At 41.6% G+C, this 27892-nt stretch overlaps 1 protein-coding gene across 1 annotated transcript; it reads right to left on the reverse strand.

The window, feature by feature from the left end:
- Nucleotides 1–3844: 3844 nt before the first annotated feature.
- NCEH1 (neutral cholesterol ester hydrolase 1) lies at nucleotides 3845–26127 on the reverse strand. The gene is made up of 5 exons (XM_042798673.1): nucleotides 24205–26127; nucleotides 14564–14792; nucleotides 12598–12667; nucleotides 10158–10329; nucleotides 3845–8731 (listed from the first exon to the last, which is right to left on the reverse strand). Exons 1-5 carry the CDS (start codon nucleotides 24340–24342, stop codon nucleotides 8114–8116), a joined length of 1227 nt encoding a protein of 408 aa, XP_042654607.1. The 5' UTR covers nucleotides 24343–26127; the 3' UTR covers nucleotides 3845–8113.
- Between the last annotated feature and the right edge of the window lie 1765 nt (nucleotides 26128–27892).

Here is a 27892-nt window from a genome sequence, read left to right on the forward strand (position 1 = left end):
TTAGTGTGTGCTTAAAAATATGCATTGGCTCAGGCTAAATGCTTCTGTTTCAGCAGCTTCACCATCGCTCATGGTGAGCTGTGCAATTCCATAGGCTATTTTCACATTTGTAGCCCTGTCTTTGATTTTCATAATTCTGCTGTGGAGTTAGACGACACCCAATGAAGTCTGTGTCAGTGTCCAAAGAGAGTCCTTACATACAAGATGTCCTGTCTGTACACTAACCACCTTGGGGTTTAATATTAAAAACAAATCCACAATGTGATCTCTGATTAATCACCTGAAATGTGAGCAGGTCATATAGAACCTGAACTAAGCACCTGGCTCTTTGTGCTCAAAACCAGGCTTATGCTATGCCTCCAAGGCATTGTGTTGACAGTCAAATAACAAATAGCATCTTCCCTCCCTTGACTGTCCACACACACGGTCAAAAGCAGAATTTGAAATGTAATGGTATGATGTTTTGATAGTCTGGTAAGCTCTGTTCCACTTTTGCAGAGGAAATGGTGATGAAAAATAGGAATGCAAAAGGAAACGCAGAAGTTTTTGGAGGCCCAGCACTGGGTGCAGCCCGTGACCCCTCGCACTCAGCTTCTCTGGCTGTGGCAGGGCAGTGAGATGGCATTTCTGACTCCTGCCTTTGCATGCTTTTCAGCACCGGATTTCTCTGGGGAGGAAAATACCCCTTGTAAGTAGATACAGTCGTACTAAATGTATGCTGCTGCTTTGCTGCACCTCTCTTATTTTGCAGTGTTTCATAACCCGCAGCATGTTTGCGTGGCAGGGATGGAAGTGCTGGAGCAGATGATGTGACAGAAGCTCGTGCAGCATGGAGTGTGTGCATGTGCCCAGATGGCGAAAAATCAGCAAAGGTAATTCACCTGATCACTAAAATAACCCAAACCTCAACTGCTGACTATGCCAAGTAACAGACTCCCATGGGCTCCCGAGCAGAGCATCAGGGCTGCTTTGGCAGAGGGGGTCTTGGAAAGGCCCTCTCCTCCTCCCAGCATCAAGATCAGGGTGTGCAAGGACTGTAAAAATCGCCTTTTTCTGACCATGAGTTGCCTTATGCACCATTAGAAGAGCAGAAATGCTGTGGCACAAGGGCAGATATAGCCCCAGTTCTCCAGGTATTGACCTTACGGGTCAAAATGCAGCCATTTCCAGGGGCACTCACAGCCCTGCCTGGATCCTTGGAGATGCTGTTGTGCCTCCATGCATCCCTCGCTGACAAAGCCAGATGTCTCTGAAGGCACCCGAGATGGTAGTCCCGAAAAGCCAGCCCTCCACAGCCACACTGCCGTGCCCTCTCCCCTCGCTGTGCCCCCTCACCCTTTCGGAGCCGCAGGCCAGAAACGTGCACAGGCGCCGCACGGCGAGCCCTGGGTAACCGCACACCCCCCAAGAGGTTTGCAAAATCTGAACTAACAGCAGCTACAGCACCTGAAGAAAATCCTTTCAGCGTGCCAAGGACTGAAAGTGATTCATGCTGAGGTGCTGAGGAATGGTTCTGAGGTGGCTGGGTTTGGTTTGTTGTTTTGGTTTGTTTTCTTTTTTTTTTTTTTTTTTTTTTTTTTTTTTCTTTTCTAAGAAATCTGAGTAATTTCCCATTAGCTTGAGTTTTATGCCTTGCCCATGCGTGAATTCACAAGTCAGGGGCTGCATTGCCACAAATGTTTTGGTGCAGTTCCCACAATAACGCTTTTGGTTTTATAGTGTGTTTTTAGAAACCTGCTGGACCTTTTCAAATGAGTTTTTGTTTTAAATGCTCCCTCTGCTGGCTATAGGGTGAGTTATTATATTTTAATTAAAAACCTGAGACTACAATTCGATTGTAATGAAATGACCAGATTAACAGCAAAGATTCCCTTTTTTTATCCCTCCACTATTCTCTGACTCCTACATCTCGATGGCACTGAGTGTACTGCACCTGTCCTGATATTGGCACAGCGTTTGTAGGAGAGGCAGTTTTCTATAATACCAATTATTAGTGATGTTTTAAATCTCTTATTATAAAACATATTCTCTGCTTTAACGAACTCTGCCTCTCCTAAATCCCTACGCTGTTTTATGATGAAAAGTGCTGTGGTTTGTAGAAATTCTGCTTCAGAAAAGAGCAAGTGGTTGTGATAGAAATATTTAGTGTTCTCTTGCTTATAGAAAGTCAGAAAGTTACTTAAAATATAGCTTCTGTAAAAACAGTTTTAAAGGAGTCATTGCAGGGTTTCTTTTTTGTTTTCTTTAGCATGTCTTCCTGTTGAACAGTTGATAAACACTTTAAAATGCTGTAGAAAATCATTGTGAAGAATTATTAAATTTATATTAGGGGTAAAACCCAGTCTCATATTAATGATGTGCTGCCAACTATTTAAACAACATTTGTAAAAGAAATAAATGCCACTGAATTAGTGCCAAAAAAAGCAGAATTAAGAGCAAGCAGAAAATGTGTGCTTCCCTGGGGAACAAAATAAAACGTGGCCCAGCTCCAAAGTGTTTTCTAAGTGTGAGGCAGGGAGCAGCACCCGGCCAGGAGGGATGGAGGTGACGGGTGGGATTTCTGGATGCAGAGGCACGAGGCTGTGTGGGCTGTCCGGCGTGGGGCGGGGGGGACACGTGGGTCACAGCCCCACCACGCACCCGCTGCTGCCCCGGTCCCGCAGTTGAGGGTAGGAGGTGGGAAATAGGGTGCTGCAGTGGGAACAGGGAAATACAGCTCCAGCACCATCGAGGCATCCGGTGCGATCGGAGACGCGCTTGGGCACCAGGCTCGGCCTCCAAGCTTGTCCCCCCCGTGAGTTTTGACACGTCAGCCAGCCCCACGTGGATGTCTCATACTCAGCAGCACCGCAGTCCCGAAAAAAAAAAACAAAACGTGTGCTGTACCCATGGCAGAGTAACGCTTGAATTGAGATGCCTTCCGCCCTCGTGGAAGGCCATCTGAAGGTGCTGCTGAGGGTTTGGGGCCAGCCGCTTTGTCAGACCTCCGGCAGCAGCACAGACGGCAGCGAGCCCGGGCTGTGCATCCTCCCGCAGCGGCACCCGGCCGCGGGGGCACGGCCCTGCCCAGCCAGAATTCTTACTAAATCTAAGAAAACACGACTGGGAAAAAAAGTGTTCTATGGGTGCCAGACTGTTTTTAATGCATTCCATTTAATGCAGGCAGGTGTATGACTCCTGATGACTTAAAAATAGGGTCGTAAGTCCTCTGAAGCTTTTTTCCCCCAGCACTTTTTTTCAGCAGGAGGAAAGCTTTATATTCTGTGAAAGTCACCGGACACTGCTGGAGAAAATGGCCAACCCCCACATTAGGATATTTTAAAAGTATTGCTGCTATGATCATGAATAAATGAGAGAGCAGTGGAAGAGAATGGGTAACAGTTCAGAAAGAAAGAATGTGAAAGGAAGGCAAACAGGAATGAAAATGGAACTAGGGCTTTCACTGGCTAAAACGGATTGCAAACATATACATAATCTATAAGCATATAAAAATGTGTTTATAGATAGACTGGAGAACACGAGTGCCGCTGTCTATCTTGAAAGAGAAGAACAGCACGAGTGCAGGTATCGTCCACTATTCAACACCACCAGATGTGCTCACCATTAATCATTTGGCCAAAATGAAGTAAGAGGAGGTCACCCTCGCAGCCCACGGACGTGCAGGCAAGGCTGCCTGCCTTGAAAACAGCCACCTAGGCTTTGGTTCAGCATTTCTTCAGGAACTCTGAGGTCTCTCACTTTGTTTCACTGACCTCTGCTAAGTGAAAACTCAAACTGGAAATGTTGTACATTGTAAAATAAAATCAGTGGTCCTAGGGAAAAAAAAAAAACAAAACAAGCCAGATATATTTCACTTTATTTATTTGTTCTTCATTTTGATAGCACATCTCAAGCACACTTGCTAATTAGATGTTACAAGATCTTTCCCCTGCACTGGGAAATGAAGCAAAAAACAGTCATGCATAAGATACTGAATGCATTCCTATGAAGTATGTTGTATTTTGGGGTTTTGAACATCATAAATAAGAGAACATTAAATCAGCTGGGTTTGTTTTTTTTAACATCATTGTTACAGATCTTAGCAGCTTAAAAGTTTTAATACAGGTTAACCTACTTCTAGTATTTTTATTTGAAAAAGTTTCTAATAAAGTTTGTTAAGAGATTAAAAAAATAGAGGCCCAAACACTACAAAATAACATTTTAAAGATGAAGCATTTATTTTTAGTTTGTAGGGCTTCAAACCCACAATGGCCTTTCTGCTTAGGCTAGGGAAGCAATTTTGGAATTACTTGGATGAAGGTTAGGAAATTCATCTTATGTGTGATTTTTATGCACCATGAAACATCTTTAAATGGGTCTGGGTTTTCAGGAATGCCAAACACCCATTATTTGAGTTCCTAAACTAGGGAGACAAAACCTCCATTTATTCCTGTGAATATTAGCCAAAATACTGGGGACCTGCTAGTATAGTTCACAGGTCTATGAAAGTAGGATACAAATGGCTATAGGTTCTGTGATGTGAGTTTTGGGTGGTTTTTTTTTTTGTTTGTTTGGGTTTGGTTTTTTTGTTGTTGTTGTTGTTTTAAAAAGCTTACATTTGAATGCTTTGACCATCATCAGGAATGAGGTATTCCTGCAATGGATAGATAAAGTCTAATTGTAGAAGGGGGGGAAAAAAAAAAAGCTATCTACAAAAAGTAGCTAAAGATAAATAGATGAATTTATGGAGTATCTTCTTTTAGAATACTGGCTTTTTATTATGCACAGGTGAAATATTGTTACAAATACTTGATCTGATCCTACAGTGTGCAAAGTGCCCTAAACTGCTTTGTGAAATAGCCAAGGAATGAAGGCGGTAGGTACGCCTGAGGAAACACTTCAGGAGACTGAAGGAGACACTTTCGGACTAAACACATGAACAAATCGAGGTGTTGTAACATGCATTAATCTTAATCCCTTGCTAGCAGGCATCAGCTTCCTGTAACCATGCCTGCTGGCCTGGGTTGAGCTCTCAGCTGAGTTAGTGCTCTGCTCCTGGGAGTTTGCAGCAGATCAGCTGGAAACAACCCAGAACTTTCAACTTTGGGCACAGGAACTACATGCAAAGGAAAGTAGAAGGAAAGCTGAGTTTGGACTAACACTTACTTCAAGGTTTACACTGAATTTTAATCAAGTGTCTTGTGCAGTTATATACTAAAAGTTCTTTTCATAGCTGGAACACAGGATCCTTTGCAGCTATCACGTACTTAAACCATATAGCTGCATGATAAAAGTAGTCAAGATATTTTGACAGAACTAGTTAATACTGTAACATCTCATCCAAGTTGTGCTGCTATCTTGGATGTTGCATCAAGCTGGTGATGTCTTAGTAAACACATTCAGTCCAGTTATATACTTACTACCATTTCTTGTGCCAAGACTTTAATGTGCTTCAGTGCGTGAAGGAAATTTACAGCCAATTCCATGACTATATATTCCAGCTCTCCATTTCATTTCAGTTAAAAAAACCAGCAGCAATTATATTATAGCTTCACAGCAGCTATTTATAACTTAGCTATAAACAGATGCTGATATAAAGCTTTGCAGACAGCTCTCAGGCAAACTTAATTATTATAGAATTTATAGTAATATTAACCACTTTTTTTTCCCAGTACTACAGTAACTACTATCTTTTAATAATGGCAGGTGGGTATAAATTATATCTTTTCTGTCGTGGGTTTACTCTAAGTGGGAAAGCCAGGAAGAAGCCTGTTGTCACAACTCAGTGTAATGATATTTTTCGATTCTCTAAGTCATGGTCTAAAGTCAAGTAAATGGAGCTGTCTCCATAGAGTGGAAAGGACACTGGAGCAGACCTTCAAGATTAGTAATTTGTCTTTAGAATGGACATAACTTTGGAGCTGCCTGTTTTAAATCTAAATTATATGTACTGAAGTTGTGTTTATGGGGGAAAGGAGGAAACGGTGTTGAAATCCAGAAAAAAAGTTTTAATTCTTCTGCAGTGTTAATTGAATATCTTGACCAAAATTTATCCTGATTCAGATTGTCACTCATCAGCTCTAATTCCACTGAGTCTTTGTAATGATCTAAATGGAATAACAATCTGACCACTGTTGAAAAAGCTTTGGCTTGTGACCTCTGTGTGAACCAATGCCCAGAAATTAGTTTCAGCCTGCATGACTGAGCCTACATTGAGGCCTTGTCTCATTGATAACTTTTCTTAATACATACAACCACATTAACAACCTGATGTTTCTAGGAAGCAATGATTCAGCAAAGCCATTCTCTTATTTAATTTAAACACCAGTGAAAGTGGCCTGGCCTGTATATATTTTAAATGACAGAAAGCAGTTTGATCTACCAGTACCTTTTTTTTTTTTTTTTTTTAAAAGAACTTTTCAGAATCCTGCCATAAGAAACGCTCTAATGAAATCACCTTTGTCATGATCTCCCAGCGGCCAAGAAGCCTCACCTTGTGGTGCTCTGACAGGAGCCAGGACAGAGATGAGCGAGCTGTGCAGGACGCAGCCGAGCAGCACCACGCGTCATGGGGCACGCTGCTCGGAGCCACCTCGGAGAGAAGGATGGAAAGTCGAAAGCTACGGGAGCTGTTCAGTGCCTGCCAGTCCCCATCACGTCCCTGTGCTTCACCAACGCCGGTGAATTCAGCTTCACAGCTCCTTTGTGAGGTAGGTAATCACCACTCGCTCTCTTGCAGAAAAAGAAAGTGAGGCCTAAGGAGACTAAGCTGTTCTGGACTCCCACAGGAAGTCTGTGGTAAAGCTGAGGATGAATTTAATCCACTAGTTCGGTCATGGGTCAGTCATTCTCTCATCTTTGCCTAGAAACACTGGGCTTTTGACACAACGTTCATTTCTGCAAGCCATAAGCAGCCTTGACAATATACACTGTCACAAGTGGCTTTGCTTCCCTGTCCTGCTTGTCTGAATTTTACAGACTGGCTCAAACTTTTTTTCCTGTTGTAGCACAACAGTGAGATCATCTTACCTAGTGTTTTGCATCAGTCTACAAGACAAAGTTTAGCTGCAAAGTTCAGATTTAAATCTTCTGTACAGATTAGAGCCCACTTCTGTTTGCTTGCCTCCCTCCTTCCAGGAAGCATGAAATATAATAAACACTACAAGCACAAAAGAAAAGTCAGAGAACAAAAACTTCTACTATTACTTACAAACATTAGTGCAAACCACACAGCAGATTATTTTTAGTAAACTCAGTGTTTTCTGCAAGGGGGTCATAAAACTGAGGATTTAAATTCAGGTAAAGTCACATTCTTTAGCCAAGTAAGTAGTCAGCTTTGAAGTCTGGTCACATAAGCAACCTGGATTCTGCTCCTACACACAGTATTTTATCCCACATATTTGTATGTATGCTATAATACTTTTTATTGAAAGTATATTTAGACCTGTCCTTTTATAAAATATAAATAACTGAAAGGCAATAAAGACCAAATTTCAAAGCTGAATTACACGTTTGACTAAGAGGCTTGTCTAACATCGTCTTAACTTGCCTAGAAGAGTTTGCCTTTTTTTTTTTTTTTTTTTTTGTAGTTTAAATGAGCCATTTGTCTACGTGCCTGAAAGCCAACACCAAAATCCATGCTTAACATTCACATGCATGGCTCTGCTGTCAAAGATGAGAGTGCTCACACTTTCTTTGACATCAAGTGCTCCACTGTTGAAACCGAGCTCCCATTTTTATATATTCAGATGTAGATGTAGGTGTTTGGCTTTACCTCACATCATTTGAAAACTGGGGCCTTTGTGCCTAATTAAATCAAAGCCTGAAAGCTGCAGTCAGTTAAGAATGCTACAGGAATGCTGATCTCCCTGCTCAACATTGTAAATACTTGGCAATAGTCATCTTAAAGAAGGTGGAAAAAAAAAATCAAAGTTTGAAAAAGTATTTCTCAAAATACTTTGCTGGGCAAGGCCATTCGAGCTAGTGAATGCTGTAGTTAGTGGTCTGTAACCCCCAGCAGCTGCAGCTGAAAAGACAAAGTCAGAATTTGGAAAAGTGCACTTTTTCATTGTTTGCTCTTTAGCAAGAGCAGATCAGTGTTGCTCACCCTGCATCTTCTAGAGAGACCCTCTCTTTACAGGTTTTCATCCAGCCATTTTATATAGCTGTTCCTGGTCTGAATCCCTGCAGAGAAATCAGTAGGCCAAATGGTGAATATCATACAACCATGAAAGCAATCATCGAAGTGATCGAGCGTGACTTCCACGCCGGCGTTCTCCAAGCGCTTGGCGTACATCACCCCGTCATCTCGCAGGACGTCATTCTCACAGGTTAGGATGTAAGTCTTTGGCTGCAGCTGAAGAGTTTCATTTTCTGCAAGGAGTGGGACTGCTCGTACATCAAGCAGCGCTGGTATCTCCTGGATGATTTCAGCCTTGCCTGTGGTTTGTATTACAGGCTTGTAGTTCTTTTTGAACGATGAAGGCAGTAGAGATGTCCAGTTCAGACGTCCTCTGAAAGAGAGAGCTTGGCCAACGTCAAGAGCAGTGTGGTTGTTAATCAGCAGCGAGTGAGCCAAGTCATAATTACCATTGAAATAATCTATCCAATAGTTGATCATGACATAACGAGGAAGGACAGGCATATTCATGTTCTGCTGATAGGAAGGTGTATTGAAGTCAAATGCCTGAAGGACTGGATAAATTAAGGCCTGCAGTTTTGGTCTGATGGTCAAATGCTCATCTTTGCTAAGCTGTGGAAAAAAATATAGGACAGAATTGGGATTATAAAGAAATTAAACATTATAATACCAATCTAGAACTTCATATAAGCAACTATTCATTTGGCAATTTTTAGACTGAATTCTGCTCTTACACAGATAATGTTGTTCTTTTGTTCAAAATATTAGCAGCCTGATCTTTTTCTTCTCTTGTAAGGATGGCCATTCAGGCAGACCCAGTATCCTGTCTCCAACAGAAATCAGTGGCAAAAATTTATTGTAGGGTGTAGGAAAAAAAAAGTGTAAAGTGGCATTTCTCTAACACATTGCCCAGATTAACAACTGGCAACTGAAGGACTTCCTGAACCAAAGGAGCTATTCTTGCTTTTAACAGCTTTTCATTTTTTTTTTCATGAATTTATCTAATTGTTTTACAGCTAATGCAAATTGTTGGCATCCAGTTTCCTCTAGCAAAGGCTTGCCATGTGCAGAAGGACCTCTCTGTATTTGACTTGACCCTGCCATCTGCATTTGATTTGAACCTACACATTATACATTTGGTGCCCCTTAATTCTTTTACTGGAAGAATCAGCAAACACTTGTTTTGCTTCATCTTCTACACAAGATACACAGTCCTCTATCATATCTCATCTTGTTTAAAAAGAATTATGCATCAGGAAAACAAATTAGGAATGCTTTTTCCAAAACATGGTACTATCATGTTTATCAGCCCTCAATATTGAAACTTTTAGTGTAATTGTCTCTTATTAATTTTTTCACCCTAATTCAATACTTCAAGATTGTAATGATAATTAGTTGTCTGGACATGGTATCTACTTTCTTATCACCAATGGTTATGGCAATATGAAAAAGCTAATATTTCACTCAACCATGAAAAATATTATTACTTGCCCCGGGCTGCCTTTAAAATCTTTACTAGATTAAATTCAGATGACATTTAAACTGCAGGTACACAAAAGAAATTTCCTTAAAATTGCAAAATGTGACAGGAAGACAATTTAACACAAGAATTGAGCTTAATTTATTGTATTATTTTGTCCTTCACTTGTATTTCAAAGATATAAAAACATATTTTCAGAGACAAGCATATAAACATAGGAAGCTAAATTGATAAATTATGCATATACCTAGTTACCTACTTAGAAAAATAAAGAATTGACCCAGCAAATGGGGTAAAAAAAAGTCATTTAGCTATCTGCTCTTAATATCTGGCCCATAACAACCTGTAACTGTAGTAAGACATTGCAAGCTATGTGATGCATACTGTGATTGACTCATTTTTCTTCTGTAAACTGACTAGATGCTGGCTTTCTACCATTCTGTCTTTAGGGTTGGCATATCACCTTGTGATGACGCAGCACAAAGAATCTGTCAACCTATATGCATCACCGAATTAGGGACTGTCATAGCGTAATACGTGACAGACACTGGGTGTTACCTGCTGACACACAGCAGCTGCCAAATTTCCTCCTGCGCTATCGCCAGAAATTGCAATTCGACTTGGGTCAACTGAATACTCAGCTAAGACATCAGGCTGCAGAAAATGCTTAGCAGCACGAAGAGCATCATGGAATTGCTCAGGGAAGCACACCTCTGGTACCAGCCTGTATCTGTAAAGAAAAAAGGTGAGAGACAATTATTACCATTGATGTACCTCTCTTTTGGGATTAATAGGTGATACCTGGTATTCCTTAATGGCAAATAACTATTTCATTAGGATAAATATTACGGGAAAAATATGAGGTGTGTAATACTTATGTAAGACTTAATCTTATAATTATTGCTCTAATTCTGAAAGATTAATAGGAACCTGCTAGATATGAATAATACCAAGATAGCATAAAATTATGCAGCACTTTTCTAGGTTTTCCCAATAGAGGATTTTATCACACATTGTAAAAATGAATGAATATTTAAAACACCCTTGGCAAGGGAGTCATTACAATCAGGCTGGTTTTGATCCAAATCCCCACCTTAACTAGTACGAGGGAGAGTAAGTCATATACACCCAACAGATTCCACTGAGCCAAACACATAAGCAGTTCTGTTTCCTGAATTTTCACCTATGCTCAGGAGAGAATGAACCTTGCTATACCTCTGTGCCATGAAATGAACGATAGCCAGGAAGTGAAAAGCAGTTTGCTCCAATGCAACAGATTCAGTAATTCCTCTCCTTTTATCAAGGAGTGGAACAGGAATATATCCATTGTGCAGGCACAGAGAGAGTGCACAGTCTGCCCAGAAGAGTCAGCAGCTGAGTCCCATTCGTAAGATTTTCTCAATTTCTAAATAACAGTGCAGAAGTCTGTTCATATTTACTGAATAATTTGTAATCTAAGAGTTGTTACTAGGCCTTATGGTACAAAGCACATCTTCTGTTTGTAGCTTTTCAAACAACAGATTTTACATATTCTCAGTAGAGTCAAGCAAAACAAAATCTAGTTTTCTTCAGAATCTAAGCTAAAACAAGTTTCACACGCAGAATAAAATTTAAACTTTGGTTACACAAAAAGTTTTTCAAACTCCAAATCTGACCTGCTTTCAGAAAGCAATCTGTATATTGCATTAACTACAAAGGAATATGAGAGAGTGCTTTGGGAACTCCTTGCAAAGCTGTGTAACAGACTGTGCATTTATCATGAAAGCAAGACGTGCAGTTAAACCAATGATAAATCTAATTAGTCTTCACTAATTGAGTACAAATGCCTTGATTGAAAGATATAATGGCTAAGGAGAAGAGGTAAACAATAACTCAGAGAAACAAGCAGAATTATACCACCTTAAATCATAAGAGGAATAATGAGGACCTTTTCAATACTGTGATCACTGCTCATCTGGAATAACCAACAGCTGCTTTTTTAGTTTTCATTGTTTCTACTAATAAACAACAAAGAAGTAAAAAATAGCGACCCTTTAAAGTATGCTATAAGTATTGAATGAGTAACATCAACTCCATATAATTAAGCTGCAATTAAATCACAGAGCTTGATATATAATCAACTGCAGGTGGGAAACTTGAGTAGTTATATCAAGTAATTGCATTTGCAAAAGAAAATATTGAAGTTGACAATAAGGATGGGGAAAGTACCAATCAAGTTGGAGTCATCTAAGTAACGTAGTTAGCTAGTTGAGAGGTTTGTTTACCTTATAATTGTTCAGTGAGTTAAAAAACCAGCCCTGCTTCTCTGTTGTCTGGCACCCTGGCAGTCCTCTGCTCTTGAGTGGAGTACAAGGCTTAGAGGAGATGACTGGAACAGTACGAGATTGAGAGAGCAGCAGGAAACTGCCAGACTCCACAGTGTATTCTGGTTAATGAGCAAGGGTAAAATGATTTGATAATTTTTATGTTGCAGACCCTTGCTCAATATGACTTAGAAACTGTGGTTTGTAGACAGACTTCAGTCCTCCTTGATACGTGAAGGGGCACAGAGATGGGGCTCAGCCCTCCTTCAGGTATATATCATCTCCAAATGTGTCTGGGTTTCTTGTTTGTTTTTTTAAAGTTCACAAGTATTTACAAAATCGTAACTTGGCACTTGAATGATCTCAGGTTTTAGTGGCACTCCGTACATGTAGATACAATTGCAAGATGCATTAACATTTGCATTTTAGTATTTGTCCAACTGCATTCAGTGCTACTTTTTTCCCACATTTCTGCCTCCTGAAATGACCTCTAAAATAATTAGAAGCCCAAATGAATTTTTCATACCATTTCAATTTGTTGTAATTTTAAAAGGATAAAAATATCAGACTGGTATAGAGAATTACTGTCCAAGTTAAAGCCTTATACAGAAGCCAGTAACAAGGGAAAAGCTAAAAGAACTACATTACGTATTTCTAATACCTTAAAATTACTTGATCAGTTTTAGATTACTCACTCAACTGAGACAACTACAGCATTGAGAGATTCAGCCATGATTCTGCAGAGATTGTTATAAAGGCTTGTTCCTGGAACGAAAGGACATGGTGTTAGAGACCTACGAGTCCATTTATGTCAATATTCACAAAGCCATACATAAGCCTTCTCAGAAAATATAAAGACATGATAGAAATATCAGAAATGTAAATGAGATCAGCTTGCAGTAGATGAAGTGCCAAATATTGGAGCAGAAGGAACATAATTCATGCCTTGAGAAGTCCTGCAGTCTAATGGTTTCTTTCTCATCTGTTTCTTGGTGACTTCGGGCATGTAATTTCACCCACATATCACAGTTCTCTTGGTAGGGCAAAATTCAAGGTACTCAGTGGCTTGGGGGCATTAGCATCCAGAGACAGTTATCACTGTATGAGTCACTGCTTGTTGTTCATTTTATTATAGCATGTATTGCTTAGATTCAAATGAGTTGCCCTATTAATGCCAACTGAACTACTCATTTAAGGGAGGATTAATCACAGCTATTCTATTTATCAATGAACTGATTGTCTTTAATTTTATTCCTTTCCACTTACTTAATCGTTGGTTCCCGGTACTATAAAACACACTGTGACACTAAGCGTTTTCTAAAGTATCTAGTTTTAGAATTTAATATTTAGCTGTAACATTTGTGCCATTAACTTCTGCATCTTGGACTCAAGGATAGCATCTCACATAGCTGAATTATAGTCATCCAAAGAAAGCATGGTAGTTTAATATGAACTTTTTGCACAAGAGTCATGTGCAAACTGTTACAGAACAAACAAGGCGGACAGGACGCTAACAAACATTCCTTAAGCAAGCCTAAGAAAACCCAACTCAAAGCAAAATTCCTTGTAGAAAGAGAAGCAAAATTTTTAACTGCTATAGGATTGAAGGACAAAGAGACTGGGATTTCCAAAGGCATGTGAAAGACAGATTTTAAAGTTATTTAGGAACCCAAATCTCTCTTAAATCATGGTCTAAGTGATTTATACATGCATAGTCCAAATGCAATCAATATAGTCTTTGTTTTGGAACATTTTTGAAAACCCCATCAATGTTCTTTTTTTATAGATGAAGCCACAGAATGCATCAGGGCTGTATGGACTTCATGATGTCATGGGAGCAATGGGGAAGGCGAAGGAGAAAGACTCCTATCGGATCTGGATCTTGGAGAAGCTGTGAGAACCACATGCTCTTTCTCCTCCCATGGCTTTTCTCGTGCTCTAAGATGTGGAAAGATCAGTGGTTACCTTATCATTGCCTAGAGCAGCACCTTACTTTCTCTGATCATGTTTGTGGCTTCCAAGTTAACTGGAGTAAATAGCATTAATTTTCAAGGTAATTTCTGCTAGTGGTGGCAGTGGTCCTCTAAGGGAAGGGGCCAGACCACGGGACAGTAACCCACCTCTACCCATTTTCTTCATCACACTGCCTGTTGTCTGTGATCAGCAGCATATATTCCCAAGTATGTGTTATTTAAGAGCCAAACATTAGTAATGCTGTTACAGGCAGTGTTGGTCAGCTCACTTTTCTGCTAATTATTGTCTGAAAATGGGGCAAACCCCTTACACATAGTCGCTAAATCCTAATCACCAAGGACTGACTTTTGCACATGACCACAGAAAACAAGGGACTGGCCCAAACAGCCCATCCAGGCATCCCAGGAATTTAGACAATAAGCTATTTTGTCCTCTTAGGATATAACAAAATTAATGTTTTGGTCCTCTTACAGCTCACGTGCAGATAAGATATGCATTTTTGCTTTGTGTTCACACTTATCCTCCCCCCGCTTCCTTAGAGCCAATCTACCAGAGTGGAGACAATTACTACTGATTTCAGGTACGTCTTAGCAAAATTTTCATCCCTGGCAGGCAAAACAGCTTTTAGCTTCTCCTGCTAGGAGAAAACCAAACCAGCATCCCATTTAATTACTGGCAGACACATACTTGCACTTGCCAAGGCCCAGCCCCCTCCGTGGATGTAAACAACGCTGCGCTTGAGCCTTTCATCTCGCTTCGCAGGAGGTTCAAATACTCTGACTTCCACACCGTCAAAAACAGCATCCGTGATGTTAATGTCTTCAGAGGAGACAGACTTCAGCTTATCAAAAGTACAAATCAAATAATTCAGAACTATCAAGTGATGGCTGAGTCTCAGATAGTGAATCAGGTGACACTGTAAAAAAGAAGAAAAAAGGAGATTTCTGTTACTTCAGAGCATATCATATAACACTGCATTGATGTTTAATGCATATGTCTTCAAAGGGCAGGTCCTATACGAAAACGAATACAGATTCTTAGAATATTCACTGGAAAATTAATGATTATCAAAGACCTCTAATACTTTTAAAATTGTATTAAAACAAAATACTGTCCATAAAAGACTCTCTGTTGTCAAAATAAATCAAACCACGAGCACTACGCAGTTCGGGCACTCAGATCCTTGCCTTTCAAAGACACCACGAAAGGAAATGAACCTCACCGGCATACTCCACTGCGGGACTTGCAAAGCTCCTCAGAGCGGTGCCACCAGAGGGCAATACCACACAGGCAAAGTTTTCGTGGTGGTAAGGTATCATAAATGCAAAGTATTTCTCTTGTTCCACCCCAAAGCGTAAATCTTTCCACTTCTGTATTAAGAAAGTTCAAGGATTACAAAGAAATTTGAAAACTGGAATAGTCTTAAGGGAATATAATGATTGTTTATTGGCTTGTCCTGTATTTACCTGCTGAATTGGGAAGGATCTGAAACACTATTCAAGAACCATGGCAAGTTGGTGACTTTTTTTTCCCAACCCCAGAGACTAAAGTGTGCTACTTTTTTGGGGGGAGGTGGGTAAGCCACTATGAAAATGAAGAATGATCTGATCTTTTTGTCCCCTTACGGTAGAAGGGGAGAGATTTTATCCCCTCTGGCTAACCAGGGTTTTTATGTTCATATTTATTTTTTATTCTTTGCCCTGAATAGATTAAAAACCTGTTTCTCTCAGTAAACAGTACTGGGATCCAAGGCACTCTCCTCCAAGCTAAATGGTCACGACCTGCTCCCCACATATGACCTGCAGGCTATTTGTAGTGCATACTTGTTCCCACTCCCTGGCTGGTGCAGAAGGAGTGGCAAAGGGCGAGCCAAAGGACTGCAGGGACTACGACTTCCAGACTGGCCATTAAAAAATAAAAAGTAGTGGGGATCCTTCCCCTTTTGAAGTGTTAATCTCTGTCCTAGTGATGAAGGCTAGAAATTGGAGAAGCAGCTAAGCCTTTTGTACAGCTTTCTCAGTTCAGGAAATGGAGTTGGGAGGTAATTAATATATGTACCTAGTGTACACCTATAGGACAACTACCATAAAGGAAACTGTCAGCTGTGACCTCTTCTTTTATGAACAGTTCCCAAACACTTGGAATAAGAGGTGTACTGTTAGGTGCCATGGGGCTCGTCTACACATGACCACGTAACTGTTTTACTTCTGCTAGTACTGCTAGTGCAGTGCAAACCTGCTAGTATGAATTAAAGATGCTGACACCTGAGAGAGCAGGGTCACCCAGGTGCTGGTCTAACCGCATTCACGTTGTGAACAACAAATAGTTGCCATAGCTTAACCTGTACCAAAACTAAGTGGAAGCCAAGTCTGGTTCCTCATGACAGACAATGTTTTGCAAATAAAGAGTTTCAGGGTCTCTTTCTGGTTTCTCTTATCTGTTCACAAGGACAGGTATTTCATTTTCTTGACTTGGGTTTCTTTACTGTACTTCTGCAACACCATTTTCAGAGGCACTTTCAGTGCCAAAATTCAGCTTCTCTGCCAGGAGCACCTGCTCGCAGCAAAGGAAGGGCTAACAGAGGCAAACACACACCTCCGGAGGAAAAGCACATTTTGAAGCATTCAGCAGTATCCATGCCAAACAAGATCTGCCTCCTTATGTCTACAGCCCCAGCTCGTTACATGTAACCATCTAATATGACATCATTAGTTTGAATGTAAAACAAACAAAAAAAAAATTGGCTTTCAGTCAGGTGCTGTATAGAAAAGGCCCTGCACAGCCTCACTTCCACTGCAAATTGCTGTAGAAAGAAGACAAGCTTTGATAATTTTTCCAAAAAAAATATATGCCAAATACTGTGGGCTGCTATGTGAGTGGGGAGAGGAATCCACTTCCAAAACAAGAATTTACAAAAATCACTTTCTTTTCTTGCTTTAGCTTGTGGTAATGTCACCCTGCTGAGATAGTTTGGTGGGAATCCAAATTTTAAAATGTTTCCTGTTTTTTTGGATGGAATAGAATTTCTTCATAATGCAAGGCTTTTTCTCTGGGAGAAGGAACACAAAGTATCCGCCCGGCAGGAAGAAATGCTGAATTCACAAGGCTGTTCGTATCTCGTAATTTCAGATCATGCTTTTCTCCCACTGTTACTGAAGAATTCCCACAGGAAAACCCTGTTCGAGTTTGAAATCTGAAGAGATATATTAATAATTTGGCACACCATTTGTTGGGCTGCCACTGATGTAACAAGCTAAAGATCTGATCCTCCCTGTGCCCCATGGACGTTCCCAAGGAAGGTAACCACTGGGAAGCAATTTTAAAAATACTGCCAGGGAAAACAATGTTTTTGTAGATTTTTTTATCCTGACTGTGCTGCAACAGACATCTCATTTTAGTTTTCTCCCACTTTAGTTCACATTCTTTGTAGACGAGATTACCACATGTTCCCTGGAATCAGAAATATTTTATTTTCAAGGCTAGTTAGCGTTGTTTACTGAGAAGTATTCTGCTCTGTTCTTAACCTGCAGATGGCCATGGTGTTCTGCTGTTTAATCACAGGCTTGCATGACTTTTTTTTTTTTTTTTTTCCCCTATAATAGACCCCTCCTCTTTCCAAGAATCCAAAAACCTGGAAGAGATGCTTTGTATATCAGGGCACAAAAGCAACACTCCTAATTTTTTTGGTAAGCATAGGCAGTTTTTTTGCCAAGCACTTATCAGACAGATTCGTTGTAAGTATGTCTATCTAATCAGCATATTTGGTATGCCTATTTGTAAGGCACCAGGATTGCACTTTTTGCTGGCAAAGAGCCAGTCTTGTCCAAAGTTCTTGCAAATAAAATTCTTATATTTTTTTCTCTATAAATAAATATTTAAAATAGATATATAATATCTTATCACTCCATATTATAACCACGGGCAGAAAAAGATATATTTAATGGTTAGATAACTCTCCTCTAGGGCTATATTGCCACCCAAAGAGCAGACCTGCCCATGCTGTCAGCTGTGCTTCCCTGGCACCTTCCTTGTGTTGGCACTAATGAACATGAAGCCTCAGAGCATAACCTTGATGCACCAGCTCGATATGAACCCAGCAAAAACAGAAAGACAACATTAAACTTCAGCCACGTGACCATCTTACTGACAACCCAAGGCAGGAAAGAGGGAGTGGAGGAAAGGATGGGACCAGCCCTCCTGGCAGCAGTCCACAGTTGGATCACCTTAAATCTATTATAATACTGTATCTGGTCATTTCATGTGAGCGATAATTGGTTTGATCTTTGCTGGTATTCATGATTTTTACCACCATTTCTGTGACAACATGCAGGACTGTTGCAGGCTATCAAATATAGCACTTAAATATATTTGGGAATTACGTGTGTTCATATGCATGTGGAAGAGAAGAAACAGTGATGTTCCATGGTGAAAAGGGAAAGACAGTGCTGTAACAGTAAAGGCTAGTGAAAAGGAAGAGAAAGCAAAAGAACAAGGGGGAAGTTAAAAAACTACAGAAAAAAGTAGAGACGAGCTCACAGAAAAGAGGAGATAGTATAAAGATGAAAGCCGTGTGGGCAATTAGCCCAGAATTGCTGTGCCAGCTCCAGGCAGAGCACATCACTCAGTCTGGGCCCCAGCCGCAAGTCTTCCCATGTAGTGACTGGTTTTATGCATCCATCTGGCTAAACATTTTTGTTTTCTGAACAGGTAACTCTGGGGAAACGTGGCTGGTGAACTTCACGGCGTTGCGGGCTGGACTGAGTCATGGGCTGACACTCACCGAGGGAGCCGAGCGGCCGGGAAGCGGGCAGAGCTGGATGAGCAGGGCCACGCCAGGAGAGGAGGGGTAGGCAGGCCAGCGAGGCCAACGTGAGTATTTTGGTGGCGTTGGAGCCAATTTAGCAAATAACCACTGGACATGTTACACTAGCCCTCCTGACAATCTACTGCTCATTTCCAATGGCAGCTTTTCATTTTGGGGCTGCTGGCTCCCCGTGACCCACAGCTGCCTCGGCAGCAGTGTCATTTACACTCACGCTGTAATGCTCCCCAGCACTCCAGCAAGTCTGGCAAAGCAATCATTACAACCACAATCTCTTCTTCTACTCGGACATCCCCATCACAGGGGTTTTCAGCTAGGGACAACCCATGGACCTGCTAGAGACTAAACTGTTCAAGGCTGACGCCTTCCTCCTGGTAAATTCTTTGGTGAGGGGTACCAGATATTTAAAGATTTAACTGATGTAGGAGAAAATTTTCAATAAATTAAGAAGGGAGTCAGGGTTGTGATAAAAAGCAGACAGAATGAACAAGGTACTGCTCTAGAGGCACCATTATTTCACCTTTAAGCCCCAACATCTGTCCCTAAACTATCAGGATCCTTCTATTGGCTCCTCAGCTGGTAATTTCATGAAGAATCCCAAATGCTCACTGCTATTAGGCTTACCTCCCTCATGGACCTGTACTTCATATTAGACATGCGTTCTGCTTCACAAAAAAACAAAAAACAAAAAAAATCCAGAAGAGTTTTTCTGTTGCTAATGTCTATTGACCTCTAACAGTACTCAGCACTTTGGGATTCTTTGTCCTCATATGACTGTCTGGCTTCACATCTCTGACCTTTAGCCATGGAATTATTGCAACAGGTCACATCCAGGAGGTACACAGTGGTACACAGAGGCAGCGCGTCTCTGAAGCCAAGCTGAATGCATCAGCTGCTTCCTCCACGGCCTTCACAGCTGGTCAGACCAAGGTCCTGCAATGACCTTTCTGGCCTAAGCAGGATCAGGAATTAAGCAAACAGCTAAGGCTCTTTTTTCATACAACACTACTTGGGACTAAGCCAAATTTCACTCATGACTCAAATGAGTAATGATGCGGGAACTGGGCGAGTGAACTGAGACTAAACTTCCTACCTTAAAAGATGCAGACACTGTCATCAATTCTGGCATCACTTTGCAAAACACACTTCTATAACATTAGAGTCCAAAATACCAACTACAGTATTTGTAGTCAATAATACAGATTACTGAAAAATAAACAGGATCATTTCCCCATTTAGCTGTCTGCAGAACATACTGTTTTGTGTGCCTTTCAGGCAGTTAATCCTGTTTAAAGATGAATGTCTATTTTCTTTTATTTTACAGAACCATTCCTTAATGCAGGTGCATTATTGCCCAGTAAAGAATATGTATTTTTGTCTGTGTCATATAAAGACAATCCTCAAAGACAAGCACTCTTAGTTTTACAAATTGCCTTTAGAACTGAAAAGAAGCCAAGACAACTCTTTTACAGTTTGTTAATTAGAAGCAGAAGCTAGATTATATTTTAATGTAAGGTTTTGTGCATATATCTATTCGCCCATGATGATTTGCTTTTATACTAGATAGAGACAAAAGTTACCTGTTACTGCAAACAGGACTTCCAGTGTGGTTCAGTCTGTGCTCAGGTTCCACTGCTGTGAGACCTACCCGCCACAACTAACCTGGTTTACTGTAAACCAATTCCAAGACTATGTTCTTGCATGCAAAAACATAAACAACTTACTTGGCTGGCTACAACTATGATTTATGTCTGTCCAGAAGTCACATACTCTGAAATATATATACATAGATAGATGTTAAAATGTTATAAAGAACTAATTACTGTTTTCTCTAATCCTGAATGCTGATGCTCCATGCCCTAGATTTTATTCTGAAAGCACAGGAGTGGCAGAGAAGCATGAAGGAATCACTTGGCTAATAAGGAAAAAATGAGGATAGTTTTACCCTCTGTACAGCTGGCTACGTTCTTCCTTATACATCTATCTGATGGCCCCTATGCCAACCCACTTGTCCTTCCAAACCTCTGCTAACAGCTGTCCCAGTTCCAAAAAAATAATTTCTTCCTTGCTATGCATTGGAATAGCAAGTATCTTGACAGTGGTGTTCAGAAATAACTTATTTCAAAGGTCTTATTTAATAAACATATGTTGCTCTTTTACTCTGATAAGGTAGAGTGGTTAGGGGAAGAAGTGTAAAACGCCTGTATCAATCCTGCTGTTAATAGCAGATTTATGAAACGTTGCTTTAGATACTTTTTACCAGACACCAAGTATTGTTTATACCTATGATTTAATCTGTGGCTCAATCTCATAATTATGTGGTAGTCCAAATTTCAGTGAAGCTGAGTTCTGACATACCTGTATACATAAGTATACAGTTTTTAATTTCTGAGCTAAATTTCTGTTATATCAGTTTTCTGTAAAAATGTTACCATGTCCCATCTTTGAGACAGGTGAGAGGGGAAAATTACTCTCATTTTCAGTTAAGCGCTTTCACATCAATTCATTAATATTATTAAAGTTTAAGTTTCTCCGTTTTCATCCTGGGGCAGCAGAGGACATTAAAGAGGGCACAGGAACAAGGCTCTGAAAAGCCAGCTCAGGTTCCAGCTCTGCCACTGGAATTTCTGTGAGCTCGGATAATGCACTCCATCTCTTCCTATCTCTGTTCCCCCCTCAAATTAAGATTAGGATAACAGTATTGGTCCCCTTCTGTAGTATGCTTTGAAACCTACTTACAGGAACTGTCCTATAAGCATTATGGAATTTTTAACCTGTGATTATACCTGAATATTTGTTAAGTGTCTTATGCTAAGCCAGGACACTGAGTCAGTCCCAGGCTTGTAAAAAATTTTGTAGCTGACAAGGACAAAACTCTACATGGAAACGCAACACCTTATCATTAGTATGCTGAAAGCCAGTGACAGCCTTATTATGTTTTATTGATAGTGATTATTAATGCACTGAGGAAACAAACACATTATCCCTAACAATGAATTGTCATGCTTAATTGTCAGTCTTCACAAACCTGTTTCAAAATAAGCAAAAGACAATCAATTGTATTTGAAGCATATAAAGTTTGACTCATGCCCGCAGAAAAAAGAATTGCAGCACGTTTCAGAGATTTTAAAATCAGAAATGTACTTCTGTCTGCTATCAAACCTACACAGCAAAGTAATAGATAGCAAGATGAAAATACATTCAGAAGTGGGTGAAAGTTCACATTTAGAGAAAAGTTAAACCATTTGGTCTTGCAATAGCTGGTAGAAGAAGAAAGGGGAAGCTGAGCTCTACAGAAGGACATGCACTTTATTTTACATACACACACAACATCTAACAAAGCAAATACTGAAGTTTATCTTTTACAATTCTAGCTTCAGTTCACACAGTTCCTTCTTAATGGCAGTCATTTATTCCCGACTTCGTGCTGTGTCGCAGTGTTGGAAAGGCTTCTGAATGCTTGGAAAGCACCTTCTCTTTCTCTCCAGAAAGGAATGCCCCAAGGTTTACCTGTTGTGTGATTCAGGGCATCTCCAACGCCCCACTTCCTTTATGCTTCTGTGTAAAACTCACTTATTCCTTCCTTTGGTTTGTAAGCTACGTTACAGGAACTGCTACTTGTTTAGTAATTTTTCTCACTATAGAAGTTTGTATTTCTAAGGCCAGTGATGTAAACGACTAAGAAATTGCTACTTCCCCTAACAGATACATCTACACCCCAGAGAGCAGGGACACATGTGGGCACCTCAGCCCTGCCGGACAGTTTGCTGCAGCTGCCACCCGGGCAGGCTCTGTCCTGCCAGCTCCTCTCAGGATTATGACCTCTAGAATACCTCAAAAAAGAAACCCTCCAGCCTCCAAACTAGAGGCACCAGAATTCAACTGAGTATGCACAACATACCACATAAACAAACTAAATGTGTACATAAGCCAACAGCATTATACACATATAGAGTCACAGTCATGAGTTTCTAAAGATAGGTCTCCTTCGGCTAGAGGTTATGGCCTGGATTCAGGTGTTCCTGGCTGGACTGTGAGGACGTTTTGCAGGCAGCATGCTTGGGGGGATCACGGCCCTTCTGTACGTACATATATATCACTGAATTTGGGCAAGCTGAGCGCTTGCTGTTCAGTTATTTAACATGTAGCAAGTGAACATCAAGCCTTGATTTTCCTGAAGAATGAAGCTACTGTAGGCCACGTCTGCATAACCTTCCTAGCAGATATATGGGAGGGTATGCAAGCAAACAGGTTTTATCCTTATAGCCTAGCGATATGCTTTGAATCGGTGATATCTTTGGACTACGAGAAGATGCCCCAGTGTCTCAGATGAGTGATCTATCTAATCCCAGACTGTCTCCAACAGTGGCAACCAGAGAAGCTATTCAGGCAGAATATACAACTCTGGATACTGTGGACCACTCGCCTCATGCTTCCCAGCATCCGCGATTACTGTATTAGGAACACAGAAGGTACATTTTCATCTAGTCCTTTTGATATCCATTTAAGGGCCTCTGTCCGTTAATTTAGTCCTTTTTTGAATATGCTGATGGTCTCATCCACTCAAAGTAGAAGTTTTTGTACATTTCAGGACCAATTTAGCAAACTGAAGTGCCACTAGGAAGTTAAATAAACAAAACAAAACAAAATTTTCACAAACATGGTACCTTACATGGGGCCTGACCATGATTGATCAGTCCTTGTAAAAGATCAGACCATCCTAGAAGGAAATAAAGCTCACAGCTAAAGCCATTATCACAAAGTTTGTGATCTCTGATCTGTTTCTTGTCAGCTTAAAAACACGGGCAAAAAAATGAGGAAGACATCATGAAGTGAGATAACTGTCATGTACGTCTTGTGACAAAATCAAGCATTCAGAGTTTTGTTTAGTAATTCCAAATCAAGGCAGTTTAATGCTGGGAAGAGCTTCTTGATGCCTTCTTTCCCTAAGGCATACTTAATGTATCAGAAGAAAAAACATTTTTTTTTTTTTTTTTTTTGACCCACAGCCTGCAAGTTGGAAACCCGACTAAGCCACAGCCGGTTAAATCTGCGCTACGAAACCCAGAGAAGACTGGATGGCAGCTTCGCTGAAACGCGCACGCTGGCTGGGCCGAAACCAGGGGCAGCCTGGGGGTGCCGCTGCCCGGAGCCGCCCGCCGCTCCCAGCTCGGCGGGCAGAGCGATACATCCCAGCCCCATTCCCGTTTCTCCTCCGGGATGCGGTAAAGGCCCGGCCCGGCGGTGACCGCGGGCGCGGGGGGTTCAGCGCTGCCGGCGTCTTCACCCCCTCTCCCCGCCTCGGCTCTGAAGTGCAAACCGCGGATCTCCCGCCGGGTCCCCCTCGCGAGGTCCCAGGGACCGCGGCACCGGGAGGGCTGCGCGGATGCCCAAGGCGGCTCCTCCGGGGCGGCCGCCGCTTCCAGCAGCCTGCGGCACCGGCGCCGGGGGGGGGGGGGGGCCCTGTCCGCCTCTCCGGAACCGGGGGACCGTAACGCCGCCTTACCGTCTGCTGCACTGCCCGGAAGGTGGCATCCAGCAGCATCAGCTTCCAGGGGTCCGACACGGTGCCGGGCAGCGGCAGGTACACGTAGTAAGCGGAGAGGGCGGCCAGCGCCGGCAGCAGCACCCAGGCGGCCCGCATCGCCGCCGCCCCCCGCCGTGCGCAGGGCCGGCTCCCCGCGGGGAGCGCACCGCCCCGGGGCCGGGCCCTCCCCGGAGGAAGTTGGCGGCGTTTTCCGTCCCCACCTCGGCGGTTTTAATCTCCGCCTCGGCTCCGCGGGGCTCGCCGCCGCCGCTGAGGAGAGCGGGGATCGGCGGGCTGCGGCCCGCACGGCTGCCGGGGGTCCCCGCAGGGAAGGGCAGGGGCCTCGCCCCGCCGATCCACGGCCAGGCCCGCCGTGCCCGCGGCCGCGGGCCGGGCAGCTCCCGCCGTCGTGCCACCCCAATCTGCTTCTCCCGCCTTCCCGCTCCCCTTCGCCCCCGACTTGGGCGGTTCTGGGGTGCAGCTCGAGCAGCGGCACACCCCCCCCCCCCCCCCGGCTTTTTGGGGTGCTCCCCCCAGCAGACGAGCACGGCGGCTGCTCGTTGCCAGCAGCGGATGGGAATGTCCGTGCGCGGGCCCGGCAGGTGTGAAGGTGCGATGAAGGCTGCGACGGCCATCAGTTCCAGACAATCCGGGAGGATCCCACATCCAGCCCTTCCAGCAGGAATTCGGGGTCACCCTGTGTTTTACCCGAAGAAACCATCCTGCTTCCCATTTAACACACCACAAATCAATGCCAGAAAGGGGATTATTTTTAAGTACGTTTATTTTGCAATTTTGGTTTGGACTGGCATGACTTTTCTTTTTAACCCTGAGTCAGTAACAAATTTTGGCTTAACAGAGGGACATTTCTTGTACCTAAGACAAGAAAGTTTTCTAAATAGGTCTTTTTCATCCCCAACGTGCAGGAAATAGAAACGCTATAGAGTTCAGCCTTGACCCAAATGACTACTTAATACTTACTCACAGCCCTATCTTCAGCAAATTAAAATATTTATTTAAATAGCCAGATTCACATGCATTATGAATCTTAATCAGAAGAAAGAACGAGTGCTAATTTTAACAACAACATTGCTTTTAAAAAATGAATTCATTATACTAAAAAGTCACATAGAAATATAAATAAGAGTCCTGGAAAGGACAAGTTTCCTTTCAAAATTGACATGATAAGGTAATAAAAGAAAAATACGTTTCTAAGAAGTAAAAGGTCAGCTTTTAAGCCAGCTTTACTGGAATTGAAGTAAAACCTTGCTGATTCTAAAGGTTGCAGAAGAAAGTTTCTGGAATTTGTGAGGCAATAAGACTCTCAAGCATCTTTAACCTTTTTTTCATAACAGCAGATAGAGTTTCTGTAATTTTCACAGCCAGTTTTGAGTAGACTATGAATGTGGAAGGGCTGTTAAGAAACAAGCTTTGTCAAGAAAGCAGCACAAGGTGAGACTCCCAAGGTCTCAAGCTCTTTATACCGAGCAGTCCCTTTATGTATTACTCTGTTCTCACACGTTTTACCTCTTGCCCTGCTCCCCTGCCTCCTTTGCCTTGCATACTCCCATTCCCTTGCTTTCCCAAGCATCCACTCCTGAAGTCCACACCTAGGATCCTTGAGAGTAATAACCTGTACCCATCTCTTTCAACAAAAATCATTATTCCCAAACCTGTGGCAAAACTGGGTCTAGTCCCACTCTGCTCTCATCTCTTCGAAAGAGAAATAAAAAGGCTGGATGGATTTTTTTTGAGGTTTCTTATGCTCCCACTGACCCCCACATACATCTTGTGCTTGATCTCCCCCCTTCCTCACATTTTGAAACTGAAGCAATAGCTCTTTGAAGAATGTGTATTTTTTCCAGGCCCTTATAAAGAAGTCATTTGGCTGAAAAAAAATAAAACACAGGAGGCTGAGAGAGTTTTCTTTTTTTTTTTTTTTTTTAAAAAAAAAAAAAATAAAGCCCCAAATGCTTACAAGATATATAAGGGGACAAGCAATCTGCCTATGTAAACTCATCCCCTGAATCCAAGAAGCGGTTTCCAGACAGCCAACTTCCAGAGACAACTCGAGGCACCAAGGTCTCCTTCAGGCCTCTCAGGGTTCCACCAGCTCTTCTGATGTGGCCCCACTGTCTTTTTTCCGCAAGGGATGAGATCCCTGCTCCCGTGAACCTGATGCAACAGGATTCATTTAATGAGTTAATCTCCTGGAACTTTCTCCCTGTTGTTGTTACTGAGAGAGGAAACTATTTGACTGTTAAATAAATGTTATACTCCTGGGTTACTGATGTCTAGATAACTGGAAAGAACAGCAAGTCTCAACTACATGTTACCTCTTACACAACAAAAAATAATAGGTGTTTCTATTTCAGGACCTTTTATAAGAAAAGCACTTAGATTTTAAAATGTCAGACATATAAAGAATAGTAATTATTTTTGTCATCAGTTCTGATCTAAACTTTGGTGAGAATAAATGCACTTGATTAAACAAAATCTTAGACACTTTTCTTAAGTGATGTTACCTAAAATTTGTCTAAGTTCTGTCAGTTTCAGGAAGGACAGCTTAAGAGGGTTCATCAGAATACCCTGCTTGCTTTTTGAGATTGCAGTTCTGGATTTTCAAGTATGTTCAAAAAACAGCTAATGCCCAAGACACTCTCCATATGTATAGTGAGCCTACATTTATGCACCAAACATTTAGGTACCACTTACATTCTTTTTAAACCTTTAATTGAGAAGTGATGCATGTATCACCTGTTAATCCTCAGCCCTGATATATATGCTTCTCCTGTCTTTGCAGGCACAACATTTTATAGAGCTTTTTTAAGGATCTAGTGTTTAAGTGGAAATTAATGTACAATCACCAATATCTTTTCCAAAATTGAACTGCAGGAACAACATTGACTCCAATACTGCAGAACTTGTTCCAAACCTAGGAGAAAGATGTTTGTTCGTTCAGGATGTAAGAAAAATGGACAACCTGGCTGAAAGGACTTTGTAAGAGTGCAAAGAAAGGAGAGAACAGGGGAAAAGCCAGTGAAGGTTGGCTTGGCCTGCAAAATGGAACTGCAAAATGATGGCCCAGACTGGTACTTCAAGTTGACAAAAGGACCACAGGTTAGGCTGTGTTTTGACTTTAAGTCATTGTTGCAATTACTCTGTATGAAATAAGGTAATTATAGGACTGTGTAATAATTGGCTGACTCAAGTGTCGAAATTTAAATGATCTCCTTGGTTTCCAAGCTGTTATTCTGAAAACTTGTCCTCAAGAAAATAGTCCTAATTTACTTGTGCCTCATGAGCAAATCATTATTTACATAAACAACACCTGCTATCGTCTTCTCCTGCTTTTTCCTATTCTGTTTTTCTTCTAAATCTTAAAAAGTCAACAGACTGGCACTAACGTTTGCTGGATCAGTCATGAAAATGCCTGAACTAATAAATATCTGTAGCATAAAAAAATTAGTAAGATCTAAGAACTCAATTTGGCATATAAGAATTTAGCATACAATAGAAAATTCTAGAAATAGAAAATATCTCTATCTTTCTCATTCTTTTTACATCGGGCCAGTGGGACATTATGCTAAATCAGGTTTCAGAGATGCTGAGCCCCTATGAAAAAATTCCTTTCTAGATCAGTAAGTTTTAGTACTGGAGAGAATGA

The sequence above is a fragment of the Tyto alba genome, unplaced genomic scaffold (genome assembly GCF_018691265.1).
Source record: "Tyto alba isolate M040663 unplaced genomic scaffold, T.alba_DEE_v4.0 Super-Scaffold_10, whole genome shotgun sequence".
NCBI classification, from domain to species: domain Eukaryota; kingdom Metazoa; phylum Chordata; class Aves; order Strigiformes; family Tytonidae; genus Tyto; species Tyto alba.

Excerpts from the sequence above, each read along its gene's own strand:
- NCEH1 (XM_042798673.1), bottom strand. The coding sequence starts at position 24,342 with ATGCGGGCCGCCTGGGTGCTGCTGCCGGCGCTGGCCGCCCTCTCCGCT. Across the intron at positions 12,668-14,563 it reads CTGGGCCTTGGCAAGTGCAA|GAACAAGCCTTTATAACAAT; the intron begins GTATGTGTCTGC and ends CTTTCGTTCCAG. Across the intron at positions 10,330-12,597 it reads GCTGTAGTTGTCTCAGTTGA|ATACAGGCTGGTACCAGAGG; the intron begins GTGAGTAATCTA and ends TTTTCTTTACAG.